The sequence below is a fragment of the Hesperophylax consimilis genome, chromosome 8 (assembly GCF_061612785.1).
Source record: "Hesperophylax consimilis isolate HC1 chromosome 8, BYU_Hcon_1.0, whole genome shotgun sequence".
Lineage (NCBI taxonomy): Eukaryota > Metazoa > Arthropoda > Insecta > Trichoptera > Limnephilidae > Hesperophylax > Hesperophylax consimilis.
Genome location: NC_142843.1, coordinates 25607580 through 25623876, shown reverse-complemented (window position 1 = coordinate 25623876; position 16297 = coordinate 25607580). Strand labels below are relative to the sequence as shown.

Here is a 16297-nt window from a genome sequence, read left to right as displayed (position 1 = left end):
GATTTCTATATTTTTCAGGATCTTTGGGAGTCAGCGCCCAAATATCCTCTTCATGGCATGCTCCATGACATGTCGGAGTACATCTTCCAGCACATCAACTCTCTATCGGCGTATGAAAATGTGGAAGACGAAAATAAAAGATTGAGAGATTTGAAGCCTTACTTTGGAATCCTACGAATTATCGAGCGGAGAACTGATAATGCAGGCGATAACCTTCTTAATTCACAAATCAGTAATCTAATTGGAAAAGGTGAGAATTTTTTTATTGTTTGGTGGGATTCGTTACCCTTGTTTATGTTTGTAAAAGTAAGATACATGAAGCTTTGTCATCGTGCCTCGACTTTCACAGTTTTAATTAGGTTGTATGCAGAGTTCACAAGAGGACAGAAGACAGGACAATACTGTTCTGCACTACTGTTCCCAGCTTCATGATCAAACCTCGATCGCGCAGTACAGGACATTGGGACATTATAATAATTCAACCGCAGTTCAAACACAGAACGCTGCGAAAATGGATATACGATGATGCGCGTTAACGAGTTTGTGAAACTTTTATACCAACATGTATTGGAATTGTTGGAGGACGAACTAAATAATATTAAGAAAAATCTATGTATTAGGAATTGGATGGGCGCAGATCCTTCACTGGGATTGTCTGCAATGATCCTTAAATAATTAGAAGTGGAAGATCCTCAGGAAATTGTGGATGAGAGTGTCACCAGAGCAGTTTGAATTGCTGCTAAGCCTTGTTTCGCCAAAAACTCGAGGTGAATCCCAAGTGATGATATGAAGTAAATTGCATTTCTATAGCAGTGACAATTGCCTCCATTGCATTTTCTCTGCTTTCGTTGTCCCTATAAGTTCGGCAATCGATGTGCCCGTTAGCAGTCGTGTTCGCTATACGTATATGGTTTTCAATTTTGTAATTTCTTCCTGGTACCATATTAATGGCGACTGGCTATTGTCCTGTCCGTGTGCATTCACATGCGGACAGTGCAGCCGCGTGTAGTGGTGGGGGTAAGACACTGTCCTGCGGAAATGTCCTTCTTGCCTATCTCTAGGACAATGTCTGTACTCTAAACTTCTGTTCACACTGGACAATAAATCTGTAGCTGGAACAAGACAATATTGTCCTGTCATCGTGTAAGCTACGCATATGAGTTATACCAATCTAACTCACCATATTGTTAACCCTAGAATACTATCCATACCATAAGAGAAATCAATATTATAGATTTGTAATACATTTTCCATTGCTATGTTTAAACATTTAATTAATATCTACCTATCTATTCAGTTCAAGAAGACATGTGAAGTATGGAAAATAATATATGCAATCGCTGTTTGTATTCTTTGTATGTATCTGTTATTTCTAAATTGACATTTTAGAATATTAAAATAATTATACTGTCCTGGAGTTTCGGATACAACATATAATTTAAAAAATCTATAAAGTATAGTAAAATAGTTAAAAACAACATAACTTTTCATTTAATTAAAGTAGTCATTTAAGGAAATTATGCAATTCGTAGAATAAGGAACTACAGAGAAAAATATTATCGCTTAAAAAATATATATTCATATAGATCAACCAACGCTGATTCTGAATATATTAGTTTTACTATGTATTATTTTACATAGAATTTAAAAATCACATTCATCACAACCAGTCTACGTGAGTAATATATCTATGGTCTACATGTCTACAATATCCACATCTGGGTTGCAAACGATTGTTTCGGATTGTGTGATGATTTTTGTCAAAATCGATTCCTTGTTCGATGATGTTTTAAAACAATTGTCTCGGAATGTGTGATGTTTTTTGACAGAATCGATTTGTCCATGACAATGAAACGAAATATTTCGATTGTCAGAAAGATTGAGTAAATAATTGATGATTTATAGATTGTGCCCATCGCTAATTTCGACTAATCTACGTCAGTAATATAGCTATGGTTTGAAACATCCACATCAGGGTTGCCACTTCGTGTAGTATTCCTCGAATTGCGGGGAATTTCTAAGATTTTCAGGATTTCTTTTTTTGCGGGGAGAACCTTTTTGTGGGGAATGCGAGGATTCTGGGCATTTCTTGATTACCAAACCATATTGAAAAAAAATATTAAAATAATTGTGAGAATGTACTATATTTCGTTTTCTTTCGCAGAAAATTTTCAAAAAAAGTCTATTTTTAAAGCCTGAACGAAAAATAAAATCCGAAAATGACTAGATAATAAAAAATAAATGCTAATTTTAATAGAATTTTGTTTCGTTTTGGAGTTAAAGGAACTTGTGGGGAATTTGAACATCTCTTCATCTTGTCTGATTATTTTAGAACATATGCATTGTAGCGATGAGTCATTCATGAACAAGCCGCACAATTGAGCTAGCTCTTTTTTATGATCCTAGTGTGACTCCTGAAATGAGTCATGACTAGTGATGTAGACCCGGGAATATTCCCCAGGGAATATTCCCGGGAATAGGAATATTCCCCGACCTGAAATAAATTGCCGAAAACTTGGAATTTATTTTATTTTTAATAAAATGGTTTCTACACTTCTCTTGGATGCTTTGTTGAGTGTTAGCAGTTATCTAAGACGACATCCCCTGATCTAGAGACTTCCCTACCACTTGCTATTGCTCCAATACATCTGGCTGCTGCCCTACTAGATCCAGGTTCCCAAAGACATCTGCTAAGCCACGCACAGCAACTTGAAGCCCTTGAATTCATTGACCAAGTAACAAGTCATATGGAGACTGTTGATAGTGCAAATGTTCTTGTTGATTTAGCCAATTATAGGGCTAAAGAAGAATCATGGAGCAAGGCATTCCTATGGAAGTGTGTCGATGAAATCACGCCAGTGACCTAGTGGAAGGGGATGTGCGGATATTCTGATTTGTCACAGGTTGCCATAAGAATATTGACTGCTCCCATTACTTCAGCAGCCACTGAGAGATCTTTTAGCACGTTTAGTCGCATTCATACAACACGGAGGAATCGTCTAACAACTAAAAGAGCAGGGAAAATAACATTTGTGGCACACAATTAGAAACTTCTTTCCTCTGAAAGAGGCTCTCAAGTTGCTCCCAAGAAAACCCTTTCTTCCACGGATGAGCAGATTGCTTCGCATCATAACGTTTCAAACCTACCTGGTACTCGCAAACGCAAACATCCAATTGACTGTGCCGAGGAAGAAGAAAACGTAGATAATCCTGAGTCATCAACAACTTCGTCCGGGTCGGATGAAGAAGAAGAAGAATATGAAGGTGAAAGTGGAAGCGAAGTTGATAGTGTCAGTGTCCAATCGGTATCATCAGATGAACAGTAACGATCTGTGAAGTTGTGTCATTTTTACAGTTTTACGATTGATTTTTTATATGTACCGTTTACTAGCATAAAGTGTATATAGGCTACTAATACTGTACGGTATACAATTATATAGAGATACTACTCACTTTAAAATAATTTTGATCGGTGTTTTTTTGTTATTTTTCTCTTGGATACTATTCCTATATATTGGAATAGTTTTTATGGATCTATCCTGCTCTATATGTACCATATGTGTGTATATTTTATTTTTTTATTTAATAAATATTTTTTTTTATTTTTTTTATTTTTTTTTTTTTTATATATACAATAATATTATTATTGGGTTTATAAAAACAGTTTATATTTAAACAAGTTCTGCTGTGTAATTATTATTACGCGTGACAGCTGTTTCGCCCTCTAAAGGCATTATCAAACAGTTTGATAATGCCTTTAGAGGGCGAAACAGCTGTCACGCGTAATAATAATTACACAGCAGAACTTGTTTAAATATAAACTGTTTTTATAAACCCAATAATAATATTATTGTATATATAAAAAAATAAAATGGAGTTCTACAAATTAAACTTAATAACAATAAAAAAATTAATAAATATTATTATTTTTGAGGTATTATGTTGTTAAAATCAAAATTCCCCGTCCAGGGGAATATTCCCGGGAATGTTCCCGGGAATATTCCCCAGAAATAAATTCCCGGGAATTTATACATCACTAGTCATGACCCATCGCTAATGCATTGGCATCCCTGTCCACATTCACATTATTCATACCGATGAAAATATTGTAATACAGGGTTTTAAATAAGGGTAAATTATTTATCAGGTGCGGTCATTTTTTTAATGTGAATTCTGCACAAGAGTCCCAACTGCTCCCAACCGTTCGGAGCCAGTGAGACTATGGCATCCCCAATTGGGGTATGTTGTGAGGCTAAAAGTAGTGGGAGGGGAATGAAAGGAGGAAGAAGAATGTGGGGAGAACCTGGCTATTCAGATCTGGTCACCAAATACGGCTAAAGCCATTTCAAGCAACGTATCAATTCTGAACGGTGGTCTTACTCCAGAGCGATACTGAGAGTATTTTCCACTCTGTACCGTGCGGCAAGTATACTATGTATTATTTTAAATTAATGATTTGTGAAATAACACAAATTAATCAAATAATATTTACTTTCATGCGCCGGGATTTGAACCCGCTACCTTCGGCTAGCTAGTCGAGAGCCTTACCCCTCAACCATGGATGCCGTCAAAGGTCGTGGATGTGTTTTGTACTTTGGTTCAATACAACGAAAGAGGGTAATCTTAAGAATAAAAAAATGTCTCGACTCCCATACAAAATACAGCACTGGTTGAAAAAAAAAAGTAGGCCGATGAGACAGGTGACTGGTGATGTTCATAGATTTGGTGGGTTTTAGGGAGATACAAAAAATTAAAACTTTGAAAAATAATTTAAATACATATATAAAAACAAACTATAACAAAAAAAACTAGTATATATGTTAAAAGATCATTATTGATTTATTGACTAACAATGGACTGGAGTTCCTGATTCAACTTGTCGAACTACGCAACCTTCTGTATGACTGTGTAAAACCAAACCACATTTTATTTTAATCATTATTTGTGGTCTAGATTACAATGCTGTAAAAGTCATAATTTATTTTACCTTAATTTGTCATAAAACATCCACATCGTTTTTTATGATGGATGTAATAGAAAACTTCATTACCACAATTGACTTTTCCCATATGAGAACTAGCTGTTTTTAAGCTAAACATTTTGCCTCCTGAATGACATACTAGCTTTAGTGTCTACTTCCTCAAATGATAAGGTAGTGTAGGGTAAATTATAGGGAGTTTACATCTCCCGAAAATAATGACAACATTACTTTTATCCACATTCATGTGAGGCTGGTATCACTGTAAGCCTGCGCGCGATGCGTCGCGGCAAATATTTTATTCTCTCTCCAGCGGTCTAGCTGCCGGTTTAGCCCTAAATCTCCTCTAATGTACGCAATCTGTTTTGTTCATAAAATTATTGTAACGTGAGTTTTGTTAAAATAAAAAGTAAATTGAAAATATCCAAATTCTCATTTTTTCACACCGAGAGTAATCACGCAACCTTGGATTCTGCGGATTGGAGAACCACAGAATCATTACTCTTTTCTCTACATAAAAATACTACCTGTATGACTTAGGACCCAAGGGAAATATCTTCTTCCGACCTCATTGGACCCTGCAATGCCTATAGATGATGTCAGAAAACTGCTTGTTAAATTTACTAACATTATTATTTTTTAGGACAGGTTGTTTCACAGAATTTTAACGATTATTCATTAAATTTCAAGTTCTGTGAAATTTCTATTCAAGTACTTTTATTTATCATTATGGTCCAGTTGCTTCACAGAACTGAAATAAAAACAAAATTTTAATAGAACTTTCAGAAATTGAAAATTAACTTTGAAATTTAATGAATTGTTCAAATTCTGTGAAACAACCCTTCCTTAGTAAATAAGGGGATTATTTTTCAGTTTACATATGTAAGACGCTATGTTGTTTTTTTATGACAGCAATCAACAGTAAACGCTGTCAGTGAATTTGAACATAGAAAAAATTGGTCATCGTTATGTGATACAATACTTTCATTTGAAAGGTCTCGGTCCAACCAATATCAAAGCCGAGCTAGATTTCACTCTAGGGGAGTCTTTTCCTTCGTTTACAACAATACAATTTTCGGTGGCAGAGTTTAAACGAGGACGTACGAGCTGCACAAGACGAACATCGCAGTGGTCGAGCAAATGAGGTGACCATGCCGGAAATGGTGAAAATCCACAAATTATATTAGATGACCGTCGATTGAAAGTGCGCAAGCTAGCAGACGTGATAGGCATTTCAAAAAGTGCTGTACATCACATATTGACTGAAAATGCAAACATGAGAAAGCTGTGCCTAAGATGGGTGCCACGTTTGCTCACAATGAAACAATAACAGCGTCGTGTGGATGTTTGGCGATGTTTCACCGCAATAAAGCTGAGTTTTTACATCGATTCATAACCATGGATAAAACATGGGTCGAAATCTTTGAAAGAACAGTCAAAACAATGGGCTGTAAGGGGAGAATCGGCTAGATTAAATGTAAAATATTATAACTAAACTAGCTGTACCCAGCCACGTGCAGTTGTGGCTCAGTCTCTCTGTGCAGATAAAGAGAAAGCAGAGAATCAATAGCAATAACATGTTTTTACCTAACAGTTAACACAAGTAACATCTATATAATATAGGTATATAAAAATACACATGTATTCGAATGCAGCGTTGTGTCATAATTTCAAAGCAATCAGTGAAGAACTTTTGGAGATTTAAGATTTTGAACAAACGACCATTAAAATTTTTATTAAATGAAAAAAAAACACATTGCAATACACCACTTTTTTATTGAATTAATAACTGACGGCCAACCAGGTTTCCCTTATCTCAAGCTTCATCAGGGCTATTATATTAACTGGTGGTAAAAAAAAAGTGTATTGCAAAGAGTGTTTTTTTAATTTAATATATAATGTCACACCCCAAAGTATTTGCTTCCTTTTAAAAAATTTACATTTATATTTATGTGGATAATATGTATCATCTATATAAATAAAATAAAAAGAAGGCGAAGACACTTTCATCTGCTGGCAAGGTCGACTTCAGTTTTTTGGGATGCGCGTGGGATAATTTTCATTGATTATCTTCAAAAGGGAAAAACAATCAATAGCGAACATTAAGCAAACTTATTGCAGCATTTAAGAGATTAAATCAAGAAAAAACAACATCATTTGCCGAAAAAGAAAGTGTTTTGAAAGACGTTACAACATTTTGCATATCCGTTATCGTTATGACCAATATCAATAAGTTAAATTCTAAATAATTCGAATTGCTCTCTCGGATTATTTTGTCTTTCCGAACATGAAAGAATGGCACGGTGGTAAAAGATTTGCCAAAAATGAAGAGGTGGAGTCTGCGGTTGATGGGTTGTGAGGATTAATAAACAGGGTATCAAGCTATTGAACATCGCTGGGAATAGTGGATCGACCTAAATGGAGACTATGTTGAGAAATAAAAATAGTTTTTCCCTAATTTTTGTGTTTTCTTTGTTAGGTCGGGTACTTCTGTTTTAACAATCATATCATTTGAAATATCACTGCTATCTTTAAATACCTAATTGTTACACATACTTTGAGATTAAGATTGCCTGAAATACTACTCACTAGGTTTATTTTCCACTGAGCAGGAAAAAGCTTTTATTTTAGCTTTCATTTTCTTCCTTATTTTTAACCTTATCTACGCTGCTACCACATAATATATGCTTCATCGGCCACTATCCCCATATGCGGATGTCACATATCTGATCTATGAAGTTTCACTAAAAGAGATTGTGCCAAAACGTGCCCCGTGATAGGATATATTACATTAAAAAGGCCAGCGCTGCAAAGCTTGAGGAAAATATACTTAAAATAATTTTGTTTAGTTGTGGTTTGATGAGGATGTGATAAAAGAGGATAAATGTCGTTGTTAACCAATATTTTTCCTCTTGTTCCAGACCTGAACGAGTTTGATAACCTTAAAAGTTCGGAAGTGAATGACTTTCGCCTGAAGATGCGTGTGCTGGGTGAGGAACAGGCGGCGGTGCGGCGCCAAGCCGGCTGGCTGCAGCGGCTCTGCCACCAGTTCCCCCCCCGCCTCGCCAACTCCCCCACGCTGCCGCAGACCCTGGCCAACCGTCTGCGGAACAACAACTTTGTGTTGGTCACTAAGTTTGAAAACACTGAGGTGAGGTGCAATGCGGATTGGTTGTGAAGTTTTTTATTTAGCTACGTTGCATTATTGGGCATTGACCTCTTTGGTCCTGCTACTAAATGCGCACTTTAATAAGGCGCGTATGCACTCAAATGTACTTTTGGGAAGGACCTCCTAGTGACTGGAAGCGCGCACTCAAAAGTGCCCATATGTACAATGGCCTTATATTAGCTCTTTCTGCTACATGCCTCATTTATATACTCACAATCTTGTTGACAATATTATAAGGAATGAAACCTGTCTGTGTGTTGGTTCCATCGGGTAGCTCATTTTCATTCATTAGTTAGATGAACACTGAAGTAAAAGCACAAAAAACAAACAAATATATTTGAAGGCCATAAAAGTTACAAGTTAAAAGATTACCAGGACATGATTAAGACAGTACTAATACAATAAGTGGAGAAAAAATACTTATTTATTTTTAAATTCTTATTCCCCAGCTTCATCTTCTTCCCATCCTTGCCTTAATTCATCTGCTGCGTTCCTGAAATTATTGGGATTGTATTTGTTTTATAAATTTTTTTACTAATTTTGAAAATTTTAGCTAAATAAAAAATGTGTATTTGTACCTTTCCTCTTCAGAAACTTGTTCTTTGTTCACCCTTTTAATGGGTTGAACCATGGCCACCAGCTCCGTCCGCATGAGGGACGTTTCATCCTCTTCTTTACCTTCCATTATTGGGCAGTCAGTAATTATCAGAACTTCAAGTGATTTTAGAACCTTAATAACATTATATATAAATTCATTAAACCTTACCTCATTCAACTATAAATCATTAAATATTTACTCAAAATATGGTTATGTAAATTACCTTTAAGTTTTTGAATTCTTCCATCGAGTCTATTTTGCAGGATCTCAAATTGAGGTATTTTAGTTTTGTCAACTTGGCACTAAAATTGTTGAGCTCCGCGATGGGATTACCACGCAGATGCAATTTTTTCAAATTATATAAAACTTCTATTCCGGTAAGGTTAGAAATCTGATTTCCAGCCAAATACAAGGATTCTAAGCTGTCAAAATCCAGCCCTTTAATACACTTTATAAGGTTGTAACTTAAATCCAATGTCTTCAACAGAGTTAAGGGATAGTCAAAATGTATTGCCTTTATTTTATTTTTCCTCAATTCTAGAGTGCTTAGTAATGGCTGGTTGATTCCCTCGCAGCTCTTTATCATATTTTCATTCAATAGTAACACTTGTAAATATTCCATTTCATCTAAAGCTGCTGATTTTAGTAAGTTTCTATCAGCCTGAATTAATATGATGAATTTCATGTTTGTCAAAACTTCTAAATCACCCAGTTTTAATTTGTTCCCTGAGACATTAATAAACAGCAGATATTTGAACTTCAGAATCACGTTGATGTTGGTCAGATCCATGTCCGTTGGACTGATTTTAATGTAGGCATAACTAGAAAAATAATTAGTTACTGGTTTAAATACTACGATAAACTTGTCCGATTCTTGGTTTCAACTTAATTACTACATGAAATAACCGTAATTATTCGGAATCGCTGGCCACGGATAATACGAAATATTTTTAAATATAACCTTCTGATTTACCATAATTATTATAAAAGGAAATTTATTTATTAATTTATTATTTATTTTATTTATTTTCACATATACGGCACAACATGTGCCATTCACATACTAAATTACAGAGAATAGTACAGCAACATAAGGATTGACTGCATTAGGGAAATTTTTAATTTTAGCATTTTAATTTTTAATTACGTACCATTTACTCTATGCTACTACTAGGTAGGTACTGTTTTAACCGAACATGAAAAATAAAATAAAAATATTTAGGTATGTTTTATAAATAAAGAAATATTATATTATAGAAGTTAGGTTGGTTTATGATAAGTTAGGTTAGGTTGGGTTATTAGAGGTTAGGTTGGGTTGGATTATTATAGGTTAGGTTATGATAGGATAGGATAGGTCAATAAAATAATACCTTAATAAATAATTAATGCTTTTTATGTCAGCACTTTTCGGCAGTACTTTTTTATAATTTACGTTATTCAAAAGTCTTTAATACTTTTATTTTTCAAGTTCGGCCAAAATAGTACCTACCTGGTATTTGCATAAAGTAAATGGTAAAAATTCTAGCCACTCATATCAGGAATACCAACAAAAGAAAAACAGAAATTATTGCAGCTGTCATCTCATACAATAAGGCGAATTTTCATTTTACGTAATTAAAAATTAAAATAAAAAATTTCACAAATGCAGTCAGTTTCCTTTTATAGTAATTAAGGTGAATCAAAAGGTTTCATTCAAAAATATTTCGTATTATCCGTGGCCAGCGATTCTGAATATTTACCAAAATGACTATTTGTCAGGGGAGATGGTAAAAGATGCGTTAAAGTTCCATTTTGGTAAAACTTTACCTACACTACCGTTTTTAATACACAATTTAAAAAAAAAAAATCATTTGATCAACTTAATGACAATAAACAACAACTTTTTGAATTTACGAATTTGAAAAATATTGATATTTAATATTATTTACGTAAATAATAATTTACGAGAAAATTTGCCAACTGACGCACCATTTTGACAGAACACCGATATTAACATTGCGTATAATTCGCGTTTGTTTGTAGGCAGTGTAGAAAACATGAAACACATAATCGGCATAATAGACAATTATTCGAGATTGCTGGCCACGCACCCGTTAATTATTAACTAATACCTCAAAAACCTATTTTGTGCATGTTCACTTAAATCCCCGACTTAAATAGTTGTCTTCATTAGATATTTAAGTTGAAATCAAGTGTTATTTTTTGAAAGAGTAAAATACTACATTTGAACTATTATTAACATTCATCAGTTAATAGGTACCTATTGTATGCTTCGGTTTTACCAACAACACTCAACTTCTGCATAGCTTCCTCATAACGGAGCACCCTTTTCGGTGGATATATCTCCTCTTCTGTCGGCTCTGCTTCTTCCCACTCCCCATAGTCGTACCTGAACATATCATCAGTGTAACTTGCAACCCCTTCTGCTATCAGATCTTCAGACATCGTAAATTTATACAGTTTTTGCTAAATTCAATGACATAAGAAAAACAATAAATTGTCCTGTTTATCATTTGAACATTAGTTCTTTTTTTAAATTTATTCTGACTTATTTAAAAAATTATTTATTTTTATGGAAGTAAGTACTGTCACTAAGTATAGCATGGCATTTATATAGAAATTTATTCAATAGCTACTAAAAAATTTTATTACTTTGACAAAACTAATAATTGTTCTTCATTTTTAAATTTCTTCACATTTAAGTTTTTCAAGGGAAACAACATAACTCAATTTATTTTTAAATTATAATTTTGGTCTGTGAATTAGATTTTGTTTTTATTTTGATTTAACATCTAATGGCTATTTTGATACAAACATTACAGAAAATTGTCTTCCTTGTTAAATAATTAAAAAGTTGAAAATTAAAATTGTCTTTGAATATGAGGTAGAATCAGCTCCTTTCGAAAAGTGTTACTAACTTCTGAACATCGTTTGGTTAAATTAAGAAATATGCACTTGGACCATTGTGCTTTTTTAACATACTTTCATTTTTCTATGATCTTAAACATTTTTTTTGGCCTACTACTACAGGTTTTATAATGTATGAAAGGTGTGTAAACATAAATAAATATACATTTGCAGCACTTCTAGCTTCAAAATTTTTTTTGTCTTACAAACATTTTGAATACGTATTGAAAAATTATAAGAAATTTGTCAATTCTTTTATTTTTTTAATGTCTTTTTCATTGTTAAAATAATTTTTGAAGTTTTAATTTTTCATAGTCTGTCAAAAGTGTAGTCGAAGTATTTGACCTAGGCATCATTTTTGATCAAAAACTCTGCTTTGCATCTCATATAACTTCTATTGCTAACAGGGCTAAAATGTTGGGTTTCATAGTAAGGATTTCCAACAATTTAAAAACTATTCATACTTTAAAAATTCTGTACACATCTCTCGTTAGAAGCATTGTAGAATATAACTCTACAATTTGGTCACCTGTCTTTAATAATCATATTAATATCATACAAGTCCAACGTAAATTTTTTAGGTGTATTAATTTTAGACTTCCTTTTGAATTCCTTTAGAATCAATACATTATGAGTTTTTATTACATTCATTGAAATTGTTGAAGTTAAGTGAGGGAAGAAAAATTTTTGATCTTATTTTATATAAAATTGTTAATCAGTTGGAACCCTGATATATTACTGTTGATTTACTTTCATGGTCCTACCATCTAGGTTTCCTATATGTATTACTGTAACAATTATACTATTCTTTCAGGCTACAATTCTGTTATATATATATATATATATATATATATATATATATATATATATATATATATAGGTCCCACAACATTTATTGCGTCCGTGCGTAAATCCGTCTTTGGGCGTCCAGCACTTCTAGTTCTTTTTTTGAGATTGTTTTTGTGAATATTGCACTATGTTTTACTCACGATAATCGCTAATATCATATTTTTTTAATATTCATAATAATGCAGGTTTTGATGTTTATTACACTCTCATACATTTCTAGCGTCACGTACATACTCACGTCCGGGTGTATATTTTTTGTATATTGAAGGTTCCTTTTAATATAGGTTTCACGTCCGTTCACTCTAATTTAATTGTTACGTCTGCCGTATATTGCTGACTATTCTAATAAAGGTTTCACGTCCATACTGAATAATATATTCTTGCGTCCGAGTGTATATTATTTGTTTGTTACATGGCGTTTTGAAGGTCGATTTAATTTTTACGTCTTCCGTATATACGGCCCTTAAGACTCTTGGATTTGTTTTGAGAGTTTCAAAAGGTAAATTTAGGCCGTTGTTATGCCCCTTATATTATTAAACCCCTTAGGATTACATGACTTATTCTGATATGGGAGATATATTTCACCTTAAAAATAATCAATATAAATATTGTTTATTTTAATTCTTTTATATATCGAGACAAATAGACATATATAATTTTTGCAATCTTTTCTTTATTTTGAATATCTACTTATGTGAGACTTCTTATCATTTTTACCAATGTATCTTATTTTATTATACGCTTTTGTTGTAACATTTTTTTTTTTTCATTCTATTTTGTTTTTTCTATTGTTTTAATTTTGAAGAATTTATAATAACTGCGATACTCAACTATTAAACTAGAATGTAAACGTCTATTAGGTGTAATAAATAAATTAACAAATAAATAAACAACACAAAATATTTCTTACTTTTCTAGTGAAGTTTTCACGTTCATAGTGAATTAATTAATTAATTACAGCATCTGTGGTTGAGAGATAAGACTCTCGACTCGCAATCCGAAGCCCGTAATCTGACGGTCAAACCCGGCGTGCGCAAATAAATTTTTATTTGTTTGTGTCATTTCACAATTAATACATTAAACATAATATAAAGTGTGTTTGCAGCACGTTCCAGAGTGAAATATACTCTCAGTATCGCCCTGGTGTGTGACCACCATTCCGAATGGAAACGTTATTTCCAAGCTTTTGCCGTGTTTGGTGACCAGATATAAATAGCCAGGTACTTTTCTACATTTCTTTTCCTCATCTTCTTCCCCTCCCCAATACCTTCACCTTAGTACTCAGATTGGGAATGCCACAGTCTCGCTGTTCCAGACGGGAGCGGTTGAGACTCTTGTGCGGTATATAAAAAATATATGTATATATATTTATGTTTTATTTTTTTGACATCCAGAAACACACCAGACCTGACAACAAACTGTCTATTGATAGTGAGAAGTTTTAATGAATATCTTGTTGCACCTTGTATACAAACGTACCTACTGGGCGCAGGCGTGCGACAATTTTTTTTACAACGATATCCTTAGTAAAAATGTATCATTTCATAACGCGCCAGTTCGCTCCATTGCAGAGGGCGGTCGGACATTTTTAGGTCGGGATATCAATTTACCGTCCACTGTAAACCATCTTACAAAAATGTCCACCCGCGCAAGGCGCTTTTTAGTTCTGAGTGCTAAGTGGCAACGTTGTAAATGAACTGAATGTTGCCAAATCTGGGGTTTTGCTTCACCAAGGACTCAAACAATACATAAAAATGTACAAATTCGCCAACGGCCATGGGGACGCAATACTATCGACGAAATGCGTGGACGCAGCACGGCCGTCGTTATGTATACAAAATAATATCTACTCGTGATTGGTCACGAGGATACAATACCATCGACGCAGAACTTCTGTCGTTACGTTTCAATATAATAATATCTGTTTTTATATTTAACTTAATTAGTTCAACCTCAAATTGCAATATTTTAATTAATGAGTTAAACCTATTAATACCATTAAGTTCAAAATAATTTTTATTTTTTTTATTTTTATTTCTTAACATCTTTAGTGTTACAATATTTACAACATAATATTAAATAATATTTAAATCACTTTTCTGATAAGTAAGATGCTTGTGCTTAGGAGAGGACAACAATATATTTTTACATAGGTATTTATATTGCAAATATTATTACAAAAACTATTAATAGCCTTACAAGAAAATACAATAAAAGTAATAAAAACAGGTTAGTTATAAATAATACCAAGGAATGATAAGCAGAAACATAATATGTGGAGTTTATTAAGCAGAATTGATTTGAAAGTACCTACACGGCACACACGCACATGTAATCTAGTAAAATAAAAATGCTTGTCTTAGAAGAATATGTTCAACATATGTATAATAACATTCTCTCTGATTCTACCTTCGATGTAACCAAAATAAATATAAAAACTATATTAAAAATGTATTAAACGTGTACCAAACTGCATAAAATGTTATAATATTATGTAATGACATATATTATGTAGTATTACGTTATAATAATCTTCTGTTTTTAATCTCCTGTTATAATAATCTCCAGTTAAAATAATCTCATGTTATAATAATCTCCCTCTTGAATAACGTTATATTTTTTACAAAATGAAACAATACTATGTTTTAAACCACTTTATATTTATTTTATACAATATTTGGGTTCAATCCAAACCGGTCGACGAAATATAAATAAAAATAAAGTGGTTTAAAACAAAGTATTTGTTTCATTTTGTATAATGTCAAGCCACTAAGTGTTTGCTTTCTTCGAAAAATTTAATATTTTTTAGTTCTTGTAAGTATAGTTTTTAAATTTTTACATACATAATAGAATAGAATATTGCGGAAATCTGCAATTGGTTTCTCAGTTAGGTAAATTACACGTGTATAAATGAACCACATTGTAAACTGTTGATTTCCCTAAAATAAAATAAATAAATAAATAATTTAAAACAATAAGAAAATTTATTAGGTGGTATTAGAGAATTTTTAATTGTTTTTTTTGTAACTGTCATAATTTTCCTCAGATATATCCAGGAGTAATTTATTGAATAATTTTATACCGTTAAATAAATAATGATGTTTTGCTGTTGTAGTTCGAACTAGTGGTACGGTTAGTCCTCCAATATAAATAATTATTTAGCTTAAAATTAATTATGGAATATTATTTTTATCAAATAAATCTTTATGTAATTGAAGTTCTTAATGTACGAGTATTTTTGTCATAAATTTTTGTGAGAAGGGGAACCGGTAAACCTTGGAAAACATTTATTGTTGGATAGTTATATGGCTTTTTTAAATATGATTTTTATTAATATTTTTTGAATTGTCACAAGTGGACGTAGGTATGATTTATACGCACCCCCCCCCCGCAAACCACGATTTCATATTGTAGTAGTGTAGAATGTGCAAGTGCAAAATAAATACCTTTAAGTATTTTTAATGATACAGTATTTCTAAGTCTAAAAAACATAAAGATGAGTTTTCTCATTCTGTCTACTGTGGAGTTTATTTGACTTTTCCATTTGATGTTATTATCGATAATTATTCCAAGATGTTCACAGCCTAAGCACCCTGATCAAGTTTCTGAAGGAATCGCTTGGGTACCTACTGGATTATAAGGGTATAACGAGCTATGTATTCGATACATGCGATTATATTAATTGGCTAATTATTTAGATTCATTAATTGACAAACAGTTTGCGTTACATATTGGTTTTTTTTAACATTGATATCAGTAAATTTTTCTTTAGCATAGACTACAATTCCACTACTTT

The 16297-nt window shown here is 32.8% G+C and overlaps 2 protein-coding genes across 2 annotated transcripts in view; one reads left to right on the top strand and one right to left on the bottom strand.

Annotated features, from left to right (window-relative positions):
• Positions 1-16297, top strand: part of Pi3K92E (phosphatidylinositol 3-kinase 92E) — a 34740-nt gene that overhangs the window by 3197 nt on the left and 15246 nt on the right. The window contains exons 2-3 of the mRNA XM_089634023.1: positions 19-250; positions 7900-8129. Of these exons, the coding sequence (XP_089490149.1) occupies positions 19-250; positions 7900-8129 (462 nt within the window). The remainder of the gene's footprint in view (positions 1-18; positions 251-7899; positions 8130-16297) is intronic.
• On the bottom strand, positions 8586-11190 carry LOC149421789 (leucine-rich repeat-containing protein 23-like). The gene is made up of 4 exons (XM_089634688.1): positions 11006-11190; positions 8969-9566; positions 8726-8877; positions 8586-8640 (listed from the first exon to the last, which is right to left on the bottom strand). The coding sequence occupies exons 1-4, from the start codon at positions 11188-11190 to the stop codon at positions 8586-8588; spliced, it is 990 nt and encodes a 329-aa protein (XP_089490814.1).